At 47.9% G+C, this 19,121-nt stretch overlaps 7 protein-coding genes across 7 annotated transcripts in view; 4 read left to right on the forward strand and 3 right to left on the reverse strand.

The window, feature by feature from the left end:
• The window catches only part of FVEG_00694 (hypothetical protein), a gene marked incomplete at its 3' end in the record, with an annotated part of 2,729 nt that extends 1,882 nt beyond the window's left edge, over positions 1–847 (forward strand). The window contains exons 5-6 of the mRNA XM_018887271.1: positions 26–228; positions 279–847. Coding sequence (XP_018743015.1) covers positions 26–228; positions 279–847 — 772 coding nt within the window. The remainder of the gene's footprint in view (positions 1–25; positions 229–278) is intronic.
• A 653-nt stretch (positions 848–1,500) lies between these two features.
• FVEG_00693 (hypothetical protein) lies at positions 1,501–2,850 on the forward strand (the record flags this gene model as incomplete). The annotated part of the gene is made up of 1 exon (XM_018887270.1): positions 1,501–2,850. One exon carries the CDS (start codon positions 1,501–1,503, stop codon positions 2,848–2,850), a length of 1,350 nt encoding a protein of 449 aa, XP_018743014.1.
• A 207-nt stretch (positions 2,851–3,057) lies between these two features.
• FVEG_14720 (hypothetical protein) lies at positions 3,058–5,586 on the reverse strand. The gene has a single exon (XM_018903692.1). It carries the CDS (start codon positions 5,121–5,123, stop codon positions 3,621–3,623), a length of 1,503 nt encoding a protein of 500 aa, XP_018743013.1. The 5' UTR covers positions 5,124–5,586; the 3' UTR covers positions 3,058–3,620.
• Positions 5,587–7,908: 2,322 nt separating this feature from the next.
• FVEG_00691 (hypothetical protein) lies at positions 7,909–10,429 on the reverse strand. The gene is made up of 3 exons (XM_018887269.1): positions 10,050–10,429; positions 9,233–9,913; positions 7,909–9,180 (listed from the first exon to the last, which is right to left on the reverse strand). Exons 1-3 carry the CDS (start codon positions 10,126–10,128, stop codon positions 8,081–8,083), a joined length of 1,860 nt encoding a protein of 619 aa, XP_018743012.1. The 5' UTR covers positions 10,129–10,429; the 3' UTR covers positions 7,909–8,080.
• A 1,524-nt stretch (positions 10,430–11,953) lies between these two features.
• Positions 11,954–14,553, forward strand: FVEG_00690 (hypothetical protein; the record flags this gene model as incomplete). The annotated part of the gene is made up of 4 exons (XM_018887268.1): positions 11,954–11,974; positions 12,026–12,847; positions 12,899–13,970; positions 14,018–14,553. The coding sequence occupies 4 exons, from the start codon at positions 11,954–11,956 to the stop codon at positions 14,551–14,553; spliced, it is 2,451 nt and encodes an 816-aa protein (XP_018743011.1).
• A 722-nt stretch (positions 14,554–15,275) lies between these two features.
• On the reverse strand, positions 15,276–15,609 carry FVEG_14719 (hypothetical protein; the record flags this gene model as incomplete). Its single annotated transcript, XM_018903691.1, has 3 exons — positions 15,276–15,396; positions 15,447–15,517; positions 15,565–15,609. The coding sequence occupies 3 exons, from the start codon at positions 15,607–15,609 to the stop codon at positions 15,276–15,278; spliced, it is 237 nt and encodes a 78-aa protein (XP_018743010.1).
• Positions 15,610–16,688: 1,079 nt separating this feature from the next.
• Positions 16,689–17,855, forward strand: FVEG_00689 (hypothetical protein; the record flags this gene model as incomplete). The annotated part of the gene is made up of 3 exons (XM_018887267.1): positions 16,689–16,728; positions 16,780–16,905; positions 17,032–17,855. The coding sequence occupies 3 exons, from the start codon at positions 16,689–16,691 to the stop codon at positions 17,853–17,855; spliced, it is 990 nt and encodes a 329-aa protein (XP_018743009.1).
• Positions 17,856–19,121: the final 1,266 nt, after the last annotated feature.

A 19,121-nucleotide genomic window follows, 5' to 3' on the forward strand; every position in this document is an offset into this window, starting at 1 on the left:
TCGTGGCTTATGATCAGATCCTCAGTGTCTTTCTCAGACACCCTGTTGAAGAGCATACTCCTGAGAATACTTCATTTCCCTTCTATTTTTCAGGGGGGTTTGGCATGAAACACAGTGAGGTTGGCACCATATACACCATATATGGCGTCGTATGTTGCGCTGTTCAGTTCCTGATCTACCCTTCGATTGTTGCTCGCTTCGGTGTTTTGCGTTGCTTTAGGGTCTGCTGTAAGCTAGAAGTCATCATTATCGAATTGTTGGTCTCTAATATCTTCTAGGTCTTCTCATGCCACTTGCTTACTTCCTCACCCCTTACTGTGTTCTATTCCCGACACACAAGGGCCGCATGGCCGCTCTCATGGGCGTTATGTTTATCAAGGCTGCTGGAATCATTGTCGCATTTCCATCTGTCACTATTCTTCTGACAAACTCCTGCACTTCTCTCCGTGTACTTGGTACGCTCAATGGCTACGCCACAACCTTCAGTGGCCTAGGTCGTGCACTTGGTCCAGCTTCGACAGGTGCTCTTTTCACCTGGGGTGCCGATCATGGCTACGTGGTAACTGCATGGTTCTTCCTCATGTTTATTGCTATCTTAGGCGCTATCCCGGCTTACCTCGTTGAAGAAGGAGAGGGCCCTTCCGCTTCCGCTTTGAGCTCAGCAGAGAATAGTGACACGGAAAACGACCAGGCATCGTCTTCATCGAGTACGATATTGTTGCCTGAAGATTCCGCGATTACGTCTGATTCTGATTTTGATTCTGATTCTGAAGAGGAGCTGCTTTTGACCAAGACTAAGTCGAGGTCTGTAGAACAAAGCTACGGAACTATGACTGGACGAAAGTGAGGGCTTCAGTAATCTGCTTTGAAGATACCAAAGACTCCTCATAAAATATGCCGGGTTCATGGCATGTTCTTATGATATATTGTCTCCCTATTCTGAATAGAATTAGTATAGACTCGGACTCTCCTGTCCCGTCATGCCCTATTCTACCCTGTCCAGGTATTCAGTCATGTCCTGAAATATCCTATTCAGTTATCCTCTCTTATTATGTACTTTCATATTGTTGCCTCGAAATAATTTATTATTGTTAATAAAAGCTTGTGTATTTGGAGGTCTCACTAGATAAATAGTTGATTAAAGCCCCCAAAGGCAAGTCGCATATTCCTGAAACCTATAAAAAGCTCCAGCAATTTCAGATTGTGAGCCACTTTCTTCCCTCATCATCATCACCACTTACCCAAGGCTATTTAGCCTTGATTTACATAACAACTACACATCACAGAAGCTATTCAACTGCATAAAACCACTCTAGTAAGTATTATCTATATAGCGCTTTATTCTTTTGTTTCTTTTACTAAGTTTTGTGGCAATATGATGCATCTCTAGATTCCTTATGTAGAGTTTCCCCTGAGATCTTCAAACTCCCTTCTCCACTCTCAACCTCCGGGCCATTTACCCCTTTGACCTTACTGACTTCACAATAGCCGACAGAAATCATGCCGTCTGAAACCATTCCTGTCGTCTTCGGGGTAAAGAATTTCCAAGAGGAGATCAAGAACACCAATGACAAGCGCGAGGCTAAGAACCACGTGAAGAGCGTCCTTGAACATTACGACAACATGAAAAACAACATGCCCCAGCTTGCTCTGGACAAGCTTGCCAATTTTCTGTCGACAGAAAATTGGGTAACATGTGTGGCCAAGCCAAGCCAGTACCGACTATATAAAATCTTGAAGGGCCAGGGACGTAAACACCAGAAGCTTCATTTTGGTATGTGGATGGTTGTTTCGGCCATCTGGCCTAATGCCGACGTTGTCATTGGGCTTGCGGATGATATGTCCAAGCACTGGGGAGTACAATTCCCTGGAACGAGACCATGGTTTCCGCCTAGTCTGTCCGATGACACTATTGAAGACAAATGGGAAGGGAATGTTCTTGAGCCTGTTGAAAGGAAGAACGTCAAGAAGGGTAGGAAGAGTGGAGAGCACGAAGAGTCCGGAGACGAAGAAGACAAGTCCAGCGACGAAGAGTCTGACGACAGTGACACCGATAAGAAGGAAGAGAAGCGAAAAGCGGACCTTCTCGAAGAAGCCAATGTGAATTCTATACCCAAGAAACAGAAGAAAGGCGACAAAGCTGTCACTGTCCTGTCCGAAGACGAGAGTGAACCAGGCATAGAAACACTTAAACCCGAGGAAATGAAGACACAAATCCTAAAAGCACAGAACGAAATAGCACAGCTGAGAGGCATGTTGAGAGCCGAGACCAAGGACAAGGAGAGATTGGCCAAGGAGAACAACAAGTGGCAGGCCACTGCTCAAGAAAAAATTGCTGCCATGAAGAAAGTGTCCTCCGAAAACAAAGAGCTTGAAGACGACAACTTGAAGAAGGCTCGAGTTATCCAACAGTTCAAAGACGAGTTTCGGCAACAGGAGGACGCTATATCCAACAACAAGGCCAAGAACAGGGAGACTAAGGCTAAGCTTCAGGACATCAGGCTTAAATACGACAACAGTTTGATTGCTCTTGAAGATGCCACTTCTAAACAGGAGGACACCGAGGCTGAACTCAAAAACACTGTATCCAATCTCGAGAAGTCCCGCAGTAGCGAACAGGATCTCCAGCGACAGATCGTAAACTTACAGCAAAGAGTCAGGGGCTGGGAAGTAGCAGCAGGCCAGGCCAACTACGCCAATCCGGCCGCTATCAGCCTGTCAATCCATGGAATAGCCACAGAGATGGAAGACGGATTCAATCAGGTGAAAAACGCCATGGCAGAACTCGCAAAGAAAGGGCAGGACGGGTTTGATGCTATTACAAAGGAGATGTCTAAAAAGGACAACTGATTGATTGCAGTTTTCACTGTATTGTATGGGGTTCTGATGTTTTCTGATGTTTTCTGATTTTGTTTTCGGGTTTGCCATGTTATAAGACAGAAAACAGACATAGTACATAACGGCAGTAAACAGGTACCACGTATATGCATGAAAATTGCTACGTTCTCCTAAGACACTGGTGATACAGGATGATTGATGTGAGAACACTAGAATGAAGAGGCCCATAACATCCCGGAAGTAGTGATAATAAAAACGTTGAATCTTTCTTGATATTGCTACCAAATTGTAGTTTATATAAATCTTTCATCATGATGCCACCTTTTCAATCTTCGCCACCATGATGTATTGATGTCCCATCCTGCACAAAGAAAATCCCAGCCATTGGTATATAATAATTTGATACTTTTCCCACACAATCGAAAAAGAAGCCTCGCAGCGCCTATATCACTGCTTGACGTTATATGATGTTCCCTTATCCTGCCCGTGATGATGCTTCCGTTATCAACGCCCATGTAATGCCCACTGCCGCGCTGTGAAAAAGAAAAAAAGGGGAATCATATTGTAAAGACCAAGCAAGCCCATGAGAGAATCTTGAGATTAAAAAGAAATAAGCAACCTCCCGTGGTTAGTTTTGATGTAAAATGGCGGTAATGTGTGATGAAAAATGGATAGTCATGATCATCATGACATACAATATCAGCATTGCGGTCGTTTTGAGCCGCATGCCTGATCAGCTAAACGAACAATACGTGGGCGACCTTCGAGGGTCACTTCCACGCTTAGTAAACGTATGGTGAGATTCCTCTCCGGACATCAGGGGTTCTGTACCCCTCTCGCCCATGTCGCTCCCAGTCATGAAGACTGGGATGCGGTCGTGGATGAAGCTCGGTTGGATAGTGAGCATCCCGCTCTCCATCTTCCCATCTCTCACTGCGCCACGGTACCCTGTGGTGCTCGTCTGCACTTCGACTACGCACCTGGTGTTGATCACGCACGCAGGAGGGATGTTCGCGGAAATGTTCCAGATCGGCGTCCATCTCACTGAGTCGCAGGTAGCTATGTCCAACCCAGCGGTCGATGGTATCTGCAATCTGGCGAAAACCCTCGGTATGACCGCCCTCGTGGCGGGCTTTGAGACCACATACCACAAAGAGATAGCTGTGGATCATCTCGTGTAAGAATGTCGAGATGAGAAGTCGCCGGTTGTACTTTGTATCCTGGAGAATAGGTGACGAAAGTACAATGAGTGTCTCGTAACCTCCATCACGGGAACGTCGTACCGCTGTGGTGCCAACAATGTGCGCCTGATACTGCGCGCTTGCAGGGTGACTCCAGTCCCATGCGACTCGGCCAGCAAGGCGGTTGCAGAAGAAAAGTTCATTTGCGGCAGAGAAGATGCTGCGCAATGCGTCGTTGTCCAAGGAGAATTCTGCTGCGCGAGACTTTGGGTTGATGAGCGCTCTTAGAATACGGCCGTGGCGTGAGTCGGTGGTGCGATGCCTTCGACGACTGGAACCAAAGTTGGCAACGTGATCACGGACTAGACGTGCGGCAGCGAGGTCACTCAACAATCCTGGGTCGTTTTCGTCGGCGGCGGGTGATAGACTGGCGAGTGATGGTTGAGTAGTATCAGAGGAGATGGAGAGACAAGATGCTGTGCGCTCCATAGCGCATGCGTCGGCGACGGGAGCGGGCGCCGGAGTTGGTGCCGGAGCTGGACCGGAAGGGCCGAATACATGTCCCGGCCGGGATTCGGGAGCTGGACCGAAGGCGGCATCGATAGAGGGGAAATCGGGTCCTTCTGGAGTTGGTGATCGTTCGCGAATGACGAGAAACGAGAGGTTCTTGACGGGAGCTGAGTCAGGTCGATGGATCAATGGAGGATAGTGCTCAATGTCTTGGTTGTAGAAGAATTCGTCCTCATGATCAAAAGGGTGATTGTGTGGATATGCTTTGTTGATGATGTGAACTCCAGAATGGAATGCCGGTTGTGGTTGTGGGTAATAAGGTAATGCATGATCTGACGAAGCATAACCACTTGGTGTAGCTGCAGCTGCAGCTGCAGAGACAGAGATGGGTGTATGGTCGTAGGCGTCGTAGGGAAGCTCATCAGCGAACCTGGTCCTTTTGGTATCAAAAGTGAAGCCATCGCCGCCTTCGGAGACGCTCACTCGCCTTTTACCACCCACATAGTAGGGACCCCGGCCAGTAGCAGTGGCGGTAGCGGCAACAGTAGCGGTAACACCAAGCGGACGACCCCCGTCAACCACCCAAAAGGCCATGGGACATGCTCATCGACCTGAGCCGGGGTGGGTGGGTGATTTTTTGTTGGGAATTGATAAGCGTAGAGAGAGAGAGAGGATCACATAGGGTGTTACAGTTTGTGATTCTCCGAGAAGCTTGGACAATTTCGAGATGATTTTTGCAGGTGAAAGAAGAGAGTTTGAATTGGAGGATCGATGTCGGTGAGTCCGATGGACGGTCTTGGGGTGGCGGATTTGACGAGACGAGACGGAGACGACGCGTGAGCAGTCCAGTCCAGTTGAGTTGCAGCGCTCCAGCTGTCTGTCACAGTCGCAGTAGCAGCCCAAGGAGCCCAGTTAATGAGGAGAAGGACTAGGGGCGGTCGGGTAGGAATTGGATCCGAAGAATGGAGAAGAGACGAGATAACAAAGAGGGAAAAGATAAAACAAACTAGAAACAGAAGAGATGATGATAATAATAATGGAAAAGTCTATGTTGAGAAATGCATTCAAGGATCGAGAAATTCGATGGTCTCAGACCCCAAGCTTGACCTGACCGTAAGTTCTTTGTGGTAACCTCCCATCTGATACGAGACAGTTACAGCTACAGCAGAACAGAGCACAGCACAGCACAGCACAGCACAGCGCAGCTGCTGCAATCGCGGGACGAGCCAGGACCAAATATGATGGAATGGAATGGACCCCATCCACTAACTTATCTCGTTTTCAGGGCGATCGATTAGTTGGTTTTAGTCCCGTTGCTGTTAAACGTCGGTCGCCAACTGACAGGGCCTAGCAATACAGGGGGGCCACACACCCCTGTCGGCCTCATCACAGCCCACAGCAGGTGTCTTTTGTGCTGGGGAATCCTTGTCTCTGGTGGTTTGTGAGGCGCTGTAGGAGGTTCAATTGATTCGAGATCGGATGTGGTGGGAGGCAGCATGGATGACAATGACACGACAACTGTGAGATGGACCGTTCTGTGGATTTAAGAGGCGCCTCACTTCAACTACTGGATGATTACAGAATGCCTTTATGAGATTCATTGACATCCATTTACGGATACAACAGCCATCAATTACTTGCGGTTAGACTGAGGAACCCTGCCTTGCTACTTGAGATTGCTTCCATCTTCCGTTCCGTCGCCCAACCCTCAACTGGCATGGCGTCCTCTACACCTTGGCTGTGTCTGTGTTTTATTTCTATTTCTATATAGCGGTGTAATTGCATTCGCCCGATATTTTCTTGTTTTCTCTACACTACAGTCACTGTGTCACGATAGTTTCTCACACCAAGTATACAGTACGTAGTAGTCAAGCCCCTTTCCCTTCAGTCGGACGAGATGCGCCCGTCCTTCCTATAAAAAGGAAAACCCGGCCGAAACAGTCGGACTGACTCTGATCTTCCCCTAGGGATTTTCCCATTGAGTTTCCGAATCCAGGGCAGCAGCAGATCAGCCACTGTCGATTACTTGAGGCCTCTTCTCCAATGAATATCTGGTTCTTGGCATGATAGACAACGGCACATGAGCATAAGAACCAATACCAATACCAAGACCAAGACCGAGACCAAGACCTGGCTGGAGCTTCATCGTCTAGCTTGGGAGCAGGCTTCCTCAGCAAGGCGAACCTAAACACCAGGTACTCACTCGCTGACTGTCAAGCTGACAACGCACCATGGTTATCTCCACTACCAAGTCCACTTCCCGTCAAGGGTTGACGAGCACCGCGTGTCCGAGGCCGGGATACCCTTTTGGATCTGGCTGCAATCATGCGTGTACGAGCAATTGGTTATGGCAGAGATCCATCCGTACTTCACAGGGCTTACTGCCTACCCCTATTGGCGATGCCCATTGAGGCTCATACGTGGTTTCTCTAATGTCGATAATGTCGAGATCCCAATACAGTATTGAGGCCTTCTAACTTGTCCCGATAAGCAACAGAATCTGCCGTCTTGACCTGTCCGTAAGCGCTCACTCTGCCGAGACCCTCATTGGCCAGGGGGTGTAGATCCCTGCCTGCGATTGGTTGCCCTGGTTTTCTTGAACTTCATGTCAATCGATGCTTTTCCTTTCCCTGACATTTCTGGAAGTCTACTCGTTCCAAGTTTTGCAAATACATACACAGAAGAAGCGGTAATTAATGAGACACCAGGGTTCTGTTTGAAGCACGGGCTCTGCAATCAAGCCGCTGTCGTAACTTGAGATCTGTGAGTGCGAGTGACAGCTTGGAGTATGACATGCCATGCCAGGCTAGCTTGGTTCTTTGATACTGACTGCCAGGGATATCGTGGACTTCATCCACGGTCTACACCGTAGAACTGCCGTGCTTCTGGTTTCGTCTCATCTGTCTCTCAGCCTCAGCTTGACTCTTGAACTTGGATCGTGCTCTAAGCACGGTGATTTAACACTCCACTTCTTCTAGTAACACCGTACAAGCAAGATCGGTCTCGTAAATACAGATTCAGGGCAGCCCTCTCTCATCAAGTTCGATCAAGACAATCTACAGTCCATCATCATCGACATCAGCTTCGCCTAATTCTGACTACAACCACAACACTAATGTCTTGCTTGCATAAATCAGCCCTCATCATCTTGCACCCGGATGCAAGCATCCTTTTCCTGTGTAGTATGCCGATGTTACTAGCGTTATGCTTGTTAGTTTTGCTCATCATTCATTCCTAGTGCCCGCTCAACTACTATATCCACCAATTCTTCGCCACGCGCCTTATTATTCAGTATTCACCAACGTTTCGACCCCGAAAGACCGTTTCTCCACCGACGATCACTGTGTCTCGTGATGGTGCTATCGTGCGGCGGCACTCACTCATAGTCAAAAGATTGAGTTATTTTTCTATCTACCGGGATTACTAATTTCTTTTGTTAGAGCCTCCTTTTCATCCTAAATTCGTAGCTCGACAGATCCTCTCCATATTTCGCAATGTCGCCGAAAGCCTCCCCATTATCGCCCTCTGAGATCCAATCGCCCTCTTTTTTATTATAACCCAAGTCCTTGAACAAACCTAGCATCATCGGCCTGCTTCTCCAGTGCTTCCCGCATCCTCTGAGAATATTGCTGGCGCTGACGCTCATCTGCCGCGACCTGCTTGTTCTTCTCCTGGAAATCGTCGGGCGTGAACAAGGTGTCTCCCGTGAAACTAACCATACCAAGCTTATCTCCTGTCCAGAAGATGACATTGTCTTCGTTTGGCCGGTCACGATCTTGCCTTGTCCTGGTGGATAAGATCTTCCTTGCGAGATCGTCGGACCCTGGCATGGAATCGAAGAGTGATGCTTGAGTGGGCGCGTCACTGTGACCAACCTTGATCCGACGGCACTCGGTATATCCGTCCCTTTCAAACCACTTAATCTGCCCGGCCCCATCTGAGAATGCAACCTTCGTTCCGTGGTTGATCACCGACAGAATGATGGATGAAGCTGCAGTATATCGGTTCTTCATAGTTGAGTTCTGCTGCATTGGCCCGTCACTTGACAGGTCGACAGCGTCCAGGCCATATACCTCGAGCGAGCCCTTCGTCTTGTACTCTCCGCCTGCGATTAGAGTTCTGCCGCTACCGGCTGTCTTGCACTCATGGACCCTCTCAGCTGTGAGTTCTCCACGACGTCTTACTTCATGGTCCAACGTGGAGAATGGATAAGGCAGTGCCGCCAGACTGGACAGCCTTGAGCCCGAGTAAATGGACCCCACGATCTTTGGGAAGTGGCGCCTATCGTAATGAAGAATATTGGAGAACCTGCCCGCCACGTAAATGTCGTCCGACACTGCACTATCGCCGGCTGGTCTTGGTAGGTGTAGGATGCTCGTTGGCGTTGGCTGAGACAATGAGGCGTACGGCGGCAATGGATTCGGATCAAAGATTCCCTTGAAAGGATTTTCCTCCTCCCCGGGGATATCTAGCCTCTCCACGACATCTCCATGGAATTGTGATGGCGCCCTGAAGTCTTGAAGATGAATACCCAATGAGGTGCCGACAGTCATTGGGATACCATCCTGGATCTGGGATAACGTTGTGATTGACCACTCGAAAGAGTGCCGGTTTACAACTTCAAGGCGGCTGAGATCGACTTCAATGAGATCTACAATTGCAGTTATTAGTGAGGCACAGTCGATTATCGTTTCGGCACTTACGACTCTGCACAGCAAAGACAGCCCTGTTGTTGCTGTTGTTAACACTGACGCATTCAGTGACACCCGTGTCGATCTTTTTGGACCGCCTCGTGTTCTGATCTCCGCGGCCGTCGAAGAATAGGATGTCTGGTTTACTGGTCGCGACAATGCCCCCTCGTTTGCCCCTTGTGCCATTGACGTCCCAAAGGCATACAGACCCGTCATCGAGAGGTGAGACAGCCATCAAACTGCCAATGCCATCATCGCCTTTGTTAGGGCTGAATAGGGCCATACCTCTGACCTCGATGAAATGCTCCATAGTGCCTTGTTTCAGGCGTGGCATCTCAAGCCAGTTGATAGCCGACGGTCCCTGACGCTGGATGTATTCGTTATACCACGAGACATGCTCGTCAGGAAAAGCCGGGTCCCAGTTTGCCATGTCTTGGAGGAATTGATAATGGCGTTTGTCAAATCGACATGAATCATCTTGGGCCAGTAGAGAACCATTTTCGTCTTCAGCTTCTGTGGCATTACTTAAAGATGACTCGGGTAGAGATGCAAAGACCTTTCTGCGATTTCGAAGAAAGGCATACCATGATGAGCGCTCAAAACAGTGATGTTTCCACAATTCATCGTCAAGGACGACTTCTCTAAAATTTCGTGAAACAAGTTGAAGTTTGGGTAATTGATGAGGCTCAAGGTCTGATGAAGCAAAAATACACGTGGTCAGTAAGGCAATTGGAATTGATTATGGAACGGTAATGGAGGTTTATGCGATAGCGGGGTACTGAGGGATAAGAATTAAGGCGTAAGGCAAGGTAAGCTGGGTTCAACTCACAGCACAAGATCTGAAGGAGGATCTCATGGGGGAGCTCGTCCCAGTGACTCGAAGTTTGTGCGCAGAATGTCATTGTCATTGTTATTGTCCTAGTATGACCCTCGAGAAACCCAATGAGCCAAACGTTAGAGTAGTTGATAAAGTAGAGTTGAACAGAGAGAGAGAGAGCTAGAGAGCTGGTTCGGTTGGTCTGTTGGTTGGTAAGTTAGTCGTGGATCGATTCGACTCGATCGCCACGCTGATTTGCGATTCCTAAACCAAAGTGTGGAGTGGCCAGACGGGAAGCGAGCTTGGCAAAGCTTGTACTGTAGTTAAATACTGGAGTAAGTATTTCTCGAGATAGATGGCTTCAGTGGGGGGGTCGCAGTAAAGTCGTCTTGTTAGTGCTGCGACATTAACAATGACAGGTACAACTTGGGTTGGGTTGGGTCAGGATCAGGTTGTATCTGATGCGAAAGGGAGCGAGCGGGCGGGTCGAGCTCGGGTCAGAGGGTCCAAGGTCGAGAAGGGGTTGGAAGGATTGACAATGGACATTGTGACAACCTTGACTTGACATTGGCTCGACATTGATTGACTGGGATTGTCGCGATAAGCGATCGGACGAACCGGCAGTTAGAAAAAGGCACCTTACGCCTATTCTGACGCCCAATGTCTTAACTAACCGGCCATGAATGTGTCAACTGCACGGAAGAGCCTCCAATTGGAGGGTTTTCGAGGAGCCAATCTCGATCCAGACCAAGTCAGGGTATGCACAGTCTTGACCAGCAGAAGGGAAATGTTCTATAATTGGGCAATAACTTTACGCAAATCGTCCAAGGTTAGAAATAACATGCTTGGTATTATAAGCTCAGGAGAGTTTTTATAGACTACCTTAGCTCACCTTAGGTAGTCTAACTTTGTCATATTACTAAAAAGAAGTGATCCGTATTGCTCCTCAACGACCACCTATTTCAAAAACTGAGACGACTAGTCACTTGCTATAATTGACATAAAAAAAGAACTTGCACTTTGTATAGCATGAGAATTTAAGCGAACATCAACAAGAAGGAATCCTTCATCCTGACGTCAAGTGCAGACAGGCAATCTCAAACCACGCCTATAAGCACCTCAACACCTTGGCCAGTACACGAGGTATCGAAGCTACCAGAATTCAAATAGCCCAGACTATATCAACTATCAATCAAAGACAGATTAGCAGATTGCAATAAAATAATCGGTCGTGCTTAAGTGGTGATATTGTTTGTTGAGTTGATGCTGAGTTTAAGCAGAACATCCTTCAACATCTTGAGTCATCTGACAACTCCAAGGCTTCTATTCCCCTCAGTTTCAACTAAAATGATTCTTCTCTCATATAAAGAAAGAAAGAGAGCTCATAAAAACCCTTGGCTAATCCCTGAAATACCGTTGAGCGTACTCTGATTCCTGGCAGCTGTTGGCACTGCTCCCATCAAAATGCTGCCACACCTCATCCTTCCAACGTGAATCCTCCGAGCCCTCCAACCTCCCGTTTTATTCACTGCCTCAAGCATGACGAGTTTGGTGCCTCAGTCAACATCTTTAGCCCAGGCGGGGGAAATCTCTTCGCTATAGTGAGCGCAGTCGTCCGTCTCATCACCTCTCAATTATCAAGCTCTTCGACCCGTCGTGATAAACACCGTTTCACGCACACGCCAAAAGCCAACGCTGCTCGAACCAGACAGTCCGTTGTAATAGCACTGCGCGTTCTGAAACTATTTGTTGATCAGTTCAAGAATATCTCGGTCTACTTTGAATTCACATCACTCACATCGAAGATCTCTCAGGCTCCTCTCTTTTCTGTGCCTCACTTCACTTGATCTTATCGCACCCTCATACATTCAAAGCTTTGTTCTCTCTATATGCTTGAAGCCCCTTCGAGCTTCAACATGAAACCGCTATCCGAAAATGTAAGTAACACACTCTCTCACTTACAAACACTCAATCACTAATGTCAACAGTCGCTTCCATACACCGAGAGCGACAATTCGGCCCGAGATACGCGTCACGGGCGTAACACCACCTCTTCTTCCATCTCATGTCATTCGGATCCTTTTGCGATATCTGGAATTGAGGTTGATGATGGTGTTCAGCTACGCGACTTCTCATCTCCCGGTCCTGTCATGTCTCGCTGCATGAGCTCAGACCAAACTAGATTTGTCGCTGAGCGTCCATCACGACTCAATAATGAGGAAGCTGGCCTCGCTGTGCCAAAGATCAATGAGCCTTTAGGTGATGATCATGCACATTCCGAATGGGAAACAGTCGCCGGAGAGGACGCGTTTGAAAGTCATGCCGAATCTTCAAATCGACTGCTGAAACGTCGAGGCAACTTCAATTTCGAGAACAAACAGCAGAGCCAGTCTCATCCGAATCAAAATCTCTGGGTACCGCAAACGCACAACTTTGAGTTCGTCTCACCTGGCGACCCGTCCGTGCGAAATGTGCCGAGATCAGCTCCCCGTTTGCACTCGTTTCACTCCGCGTCCAGCTTCTACAGCGAATCACCTCGCAACAAAGACCCAGACACTTGCGCCCCCTGCGATCCCGAGAACTACGCACCGAACAATCATGCACATAACACACTCGGAAGGTACTCTCGTGCCTCATCCGACAGCGATGAAGACCCCTTCAAGTATGACACAGATGCTTACTCGGGCTTTCTACGTTCATCGGCAGAGCGAGAAGTCAGTAATGCGCTGCACCGAGCCGGCTTAGCCGTCTCCTCAAAGGAAACACTCCCGCGACCTGCTGATGGAAGCTTTCCCGTCGCTTCACAGAGAGTTGCTCCGGTTGCATCCTTTTACAATGCTGCGGCTATTTGTTCGACTTAGAATGTCGATGAAGAGGTCAAAGTTCCTGTTCATCGGGAGGAAAAAGCGATTCGCCGTGTCCCCGTCCCTGATAGACGACTACAAGGTGAAATTGCTTCTCTTGTCAAGAACCGACCTCTCACGGGTACGGAGGGTGATTGGCAGACTGTCACGACCGAGCATGCCTTCGACTCGATGCAGCAAGACTATCACGACAGCATTGCAAAGGGAACTGGAAGCAGCGTCGCTGATGTATCCGACGTGACAGAGCGTGAAATCCATCCTCGCTCTTACGGCTCGAGAGACAGAATCATTCGACATCCTCCTGGTACCAACAAATACGGCTCATACCGTGTTCGCACCGACAGAGGAACGAAACTCCCTGTATCTGTCCCCCAGTATGGTGAGGGTCCTGGAACTTATGCCTCCAACACAACTCGCGGCTTTTCTCAGGCCAAGTCACGATTACCTGAATCTGCCGCTCGTTTCTCAAGTCTATTCCGCAGGGAGCCATCTGAGCAGACGCCCAGCCATGAGAACATCCTCCTCTCAGACCTGCCTCCCAAGAGAGGCAGCTATCAGAGCCTCGACTCGGACGCAGCTCCTCATGGAAACGCCAAAACCGATGAAGCGATTTCGCCAGACGGCGAAAGGTACTTCGGCTTCAGTTGGAATAGAATCCGAAAGAATCTTGGTCGTGATCCTCCCAAAACCCCCCTGACTATTTTTGACAAGCCACTGTACAAAAGACGATTCCAGGAGTCTAATTCGGACAAACCAGCACATGTTCCTCATGATGATTTTCTGTCCAAGATTCCTCGTCTTCCGTTTCCTCTTGTCAGTCTCCCTGAGGCGGCGATGCTGCAGCAGTTCAAGCGACAGAGAGGTGAAGAGGATCACAGTCAGAGTGCAGGCAACTTTGGGGCCAGGGGAAGGTCGAACACGATCAGCACTACAAACTCTCCTCCTCTCCCAAAAACTCCTTCTCCTCCAAAGAGAAGCTTCTGGCCCTCGTCCAGGAGTGACGATGTCACGCGACCTGCCCGTATTCTTCACCTTCATCGACTGCCTCAGGCGCATCGTCCTCGTGATTGTAAGTTGCAACGCTTTCATTTGTGAACATAACTGACAGGGTTATAGCGAATGAGAGAGTTACTGATATGCTGGTCTCATCCTCTGCTATCCTCGACACTCCCCCTCCTACCGACCCAAAGTCAAGCACTCACCGTGTGTGGTATCGAAACTTCCAACCAAGCATTTCTATCTCTCGCACTGGAGCCCATACTCCTGGCTTCTCCACCAGCGTCAATAGTCGACGCGTCGGTCATTGCCAATCTGAGTTTGATCCCCTTGCCGACAGCCCCTTCACTCAGAGGGAGGCTCGCCTCATCGAGGAGGCCCGCGAGGATATTCGTATCCATCGCCAGCATGCTGACATGGTCGCCCAACGTGGAAAGCGAATGTTCATGTGGGTCATGATACTCACTCTCTTCTTCCCCTTCATCGGGCCTATAGTGCTCTACGGCAAGCTCAACTCGACTATATCGTGGTACACCCACGGAGAAATGCAGTGCCTTACCAAGGACCAGCGCGGTACTCTCAAGCAGCAACTTCTAGTTGAGGCTGTTGTCTATCCCGTCATCATCATCGCCCTTTCGGTGCACTACTCTGTTTGACGGCCCAAATCGGAATTGCTCATGGCTCGGTGGATTTTGGGATCGATTTTAGATGTATTTGGGAACGTCAGCGTATTTGGCAAGGTAATAGTATACTCACCGTGATGGGGTGAGGAATGATTGGGACTTAGGCATGAGTGTCTGGAGACATGCCTGGTTTTGTGGTCTTTTGGCTTCTATACTGGTTGATGGTTTACACCGTTTCATATTCACCGAAAGCAACATGCTTGGGAAGACCAGTTTACTCGAAAAGAAGTCTGATTTATCGCACTACATTTGGAACTGCTCAAAATATAGTCATACATTAAAGTCGCCCTTGGTAATTAGTGAGTTACGTGCCGTGTTGTTGAACTTACACACGAAAGCAGTTATGGTCAGAAATCGCTGCCAATCATCCGTTAATTTCACCATTAAGAGCATAGCCCTTTGGGGGTTCCAATGAGGCCACTAAGGAATCTTCACTTAATATGCCACCTGTGAACTGTGATAAAACAAGTGATTGTGACATGTGCGGCAATATGACAGGTCTCTATTCTTAAATCACCATCATGACATCTGAAATCTCAGCTCGGCCATTCCTCTCCTCTTAAGAGAAGTGGTCTTTGGCTGGTCGAGAGCCCATAGACTCATAGCACCAAGCCTCAGTACCATCTCACTCCATTACACTGAATCCATCATGCTGCTTTCATACTCATCAACGCAGCCACTTTCTTCCTTCAGACTTATTTCTTGCCAGAGCCGGACGAGTGAGTGTAGCCATTGGGAGACGTGTAGGTTGAGCTACCTTGACCATCGTTGTGGTACATGCTTCCATTGGGGTTGGAGTAATAGTAGGAGCCATCCCTGGATAGAATGTTAGCACTTGAAATGTATCTTGGTCAGTTCACACCTACGTGTTGGAGTAATGATAAGAGTTCGAGTTGGAGGCACTAGAACCGTAGTCTCGATCGCAATAATGGTGGCCCTGAGATGTTAGCAGTGACAGATAGGTGTGTAGATGATGGGCCTGACCTGGCTGTTGGTGCCAGAGCTCTTGGTGGTGTAGTCCTTGGGCATGTTTCCTCGTTTGAGGAACAAGGAGATGGAAGTGGTTTTGTTACTCCGAGGTTCTTGTGAGAGTTGGTATCGAAAGTGAAAGTTCAAAAGAGCTTCAGTCCCGGGGAAGGGAGCCTTTTATGGTGAGGGGAAATCGTCCCAAACGATGCCATGCCATATTCACATCCATGTTTAGTTATCTCTTGTGATGATTTCATGGTGGTTTGCCTATTGCAACAATAGCTCAAAACAACCTAGTTATCAGAAGGATATTGCTAGTGTGGTACGGAGTGCAAAGTGGGTTCTATATAGAGTATCAAGCACAAACGACACCGCGCGAGATATCCAACATAATGAGTCAAGTTATTCTGTCCTTTATACTTCAATATAGTCATAACTTAGACTAAGTTATCATAGACCCTAAATGATAATTAAAATTGGACTATATTTATTTCCTATCACGATACAGGTCTCGTGGAAGAAAGGCTTCTTACCTTCCCACTGTGGCAGGTTGAGCAAGCCGTAGGAGTGTTGCTTCATTGCGGTTACGAAAAACTCTATGACAAATTTTCGTTTCTTCATGATATCATTGCTTCAAACCATTCCTGGAAACTTGTGGTTTATGTGTGCTTACTGTCAAACCGGAAACTCCGGTCTGACCTGGGTTTGTAATATGCATAGGGTAGGTTAGCATTTGCGATGTCGAACTTGGCAGTTGAGACACAAACAATATTGTCTTATTGGCCTTTCCCTCGTATATCCCGCATAAAGTATGCGGTTAGGTCATCTTAGCAGTAGTTCTGTATTGTTGTATTTAATTTGCTCGGAGTGTACTTTCACGCCGTTTGTGTAAGTGATGAAGATGTGCTGCAACCTGCTTCCTTGGAACCGCCACAAGATTCTAGATTACACACATTTATTAAGTGAGCAACCCTGCTCCTTTTCCGGTCGAAATTTGAAACATCCATCAAACAATAAGAAACTTATTCACTGAACCAAACACTTCGTCTCATACAGCTTAACAGTAGTCAATACCGCGATGGCACCTAAAATTTTGCTGTAAGTGCCAATCACACATCACTTTCTATAATATGTGGTCAATGAGGAAACTAACCTGTCTCTCTAGTACTGGAGTCACTGGTAGGTATTGTACTTGGAGCGGAACTTGCCCAAACTGACGGTTGCCAACAGGCTTCGTTGGAGGTACTGCCTTTTCCAAAATACACGATGCCCACCCGAATTATGACTATACCCTATATATCCGTAGCGAAGATCGTGCCAAGATCATCTCGAAGAAGTATCCCAATGTCAATTCGTGTATGGAGACCTCGCGAGCACCGATGTGATCGAGAAGGCGGCGTCTGAAGCTGACGTGGTTGTTCGTAAGTTCAACATACCTTACCTCAAGAATATAGGACAACTATGACTTACAACTGCGAAAAGATACGGCAGAATCTGCAGACTCGCTCCCAGCGGCAAAAGCAATTGCGAGAGGGCTTGCCTCTGGTCATTCAAAGGAAAAACCGGGATACTACATCCATCTTTCGGGAGCAGGTATCCTGACCTGGTATGGTCTCAAGAATCAACGCTACGGTGAACCACCTCTACCAGAGCAGAGTTACCATGACATCAACGACATTGATCGTATTTTAAACCTTCCTGATGAAGCGATCCACAAGGATGTTGACAATGCTGTCCAGAGTATTGACTCAGACATCGTCAAGTTCCTCATTGTATCACCCGGTTTTATCCACGGAACTGGTCTTGGGTTGTTCAACAAGACTAGCATGACAGTTCCAGGCTTGGCTCGAGCAACATTTGAACTTGGCTACACACCTTTCGTTGGAGCCGGACAGGCAAAATGGGACTACGTTCATGTAGAGGACCTCGCAGAATTTTTCAACAAAGCTATCGAAGCAACCCAGGATTCCTCCACGAGAGAAGACCCTGAAGTATGGGGTAAGAAAGGGTACTACTTTGTCAGTGGCGGTGAACACCAATGGAAAGACCTCGCAGCCTGGGTCGCCGACGAGGTTCATCGTCAAGGATATATACCCGAGTCTAGGACTCAGTCCGTTACATTTGAAGATGTGATAAAAAATGGGCATAAAGCTGGAATTGCGTGGGCCGTCAACTCGAGGGGAAAATCGGAGAGAGCGAGGAAGTTTCTGGGATGGGAGCCCCAAGCCCCGTCTCTCAAAGACACAGTTTCTGATTCTGTGACTTGGGAGGCTGAGATTCTCGATCTGAAGCCTAAGTACAAATGAGACATAGGACGGCCAATGATTGATTGTAACTTGGCACTGAATTTTGGAGCAACAGTTTCTTAGCATCTGTGGGCTGGATGGTGTCTGCGCAGGTGTCATTGACCTGCCACTTTCATTCTGGGACATATGAAGCTATCCGCGGCATTGATGCAGATATATTTACAATTCACGTATTATACTCGAGAATGATTTGAAATGCCATACAATGCCAGTTCTCAAACGATGCCAGAGCATATCGGACTTCAACACAGCAGGACTATCTATTGGCTACCATTCTGAGCTGGCAAGCATAACCCATATTTACGAGTATGTCTTGTCACGTATTAGAACACATTTGTTAGCATCCTGACTGTAACCTAGCACAGTCTGATAGCTTGAAAGGTGTTTCTCAAGGCATCACGTGAGATTTCTTCAATGTCATGTTCGTAGACTGTCCAGCCCTCTTGATGTATATTCATTCCTCAAAGTAACCACTGCTGTATATCTAGTTTAAAGCTTAACCAAGTAATGCCCAAGTCTCAAAAGGCCATCATTATTACCGAGCTAAAGGAGGAAAGAAAACTCAGAACCTCGATCCTAAACGATAAAATACTTAGGTAACTTGGCATAAGTTTATGATACCTTTTGCTAAGTCTATTTTAATACCCTAAATCAAGGTCCGACTGCGATGCTTGGCTGATTTACAGTGTCTGTCGTAGCGAGTCTTACTTGGATAAGGAAGGAAGCAACACAAGGTGCACACGAAAATCCTTTCTCACCACGAGCCACACGGTGAAGGTGAAGAGGCGTTTCCCGATGTGTTTCCAGCTCACCGGCGCTGGTATAAGACTTCTCACACAAGTCGCAATAGTGTGTCTTGTTGGCCACCGCGTCATCTCGCTGTCTTTTCTTGCCATTATACCTCTGAGCATTGATCTAAGTTCGTTTGGCAATAGACTCTGGAGTAGAATTTGCATGCTGTCGTATATTGTCGGCCTTTGCCCAGTTACAGAGCAGCTCGTTTTTGCGAAGCTGTCTCTTTTCAGCAAGTTCGAGAAGTTACTCTTCAGTGTGTTCGATGCCAGGGATAGCCTTAAAGAGAGGATTGTGAGAGCACAGCCCAGGCCACGGTAAATCCTCAATGTGCCAGATTGTATTGCCGCGAAGAGACCCATAACTGGTGGTAGAAGACTGCATGGTCCAAAAGATGGCGTGGAACGCAGCCTCGACGACAAGACAGAGAGCATTTTGATCTCCCTCAATTGTGTATTCCTCGTAGCAACCACT

The sequence above is a fragment of the Fusarium verticillioides genome, chromosome 1 (assembly GCF_000149555.1).
Source record: "Fusarium verticillioides 7600 chromosome 1, whole genome shotgun sequence".
Lineage (NCBI taxonomy): Eukaryota > Fungi > Ascomycota > Sordariomycetes > Hypocreales > Nectriaceae > Fusarium > Fusarium verticillioides.

Coding starts and splice junctions, on each gene's coding strand:
- FVEG_00691 (XM_018887269.1), bottom strand. CDS start 10,128: ATGACAATGACATTCTGCGCACAAACTTCGAGTCACTGGGACGAGCTC. Junction 9,914..10,049: donor CCTCCTTCAGATCTTGTGCT/GTGAGTTGAACC, acceptor TTGCTTCATCAG/ACCTTGAGCCTCATCAATTA. Junction 9,181..9,232: donor TGTCTTTGCTGTGCAGAGTC/GTAAGTGCCGAA, acceptor CTGCAATTGTAG/ATCTCATTGAAGTCGATCTC.
- FVEG_14720 (XM_018903692.1), bottom strand. CDS start 5,123: ATGGCCTTTTGGGTGGTTGACGGGGGTCGTCCGCTTGGTGTTACCGCT.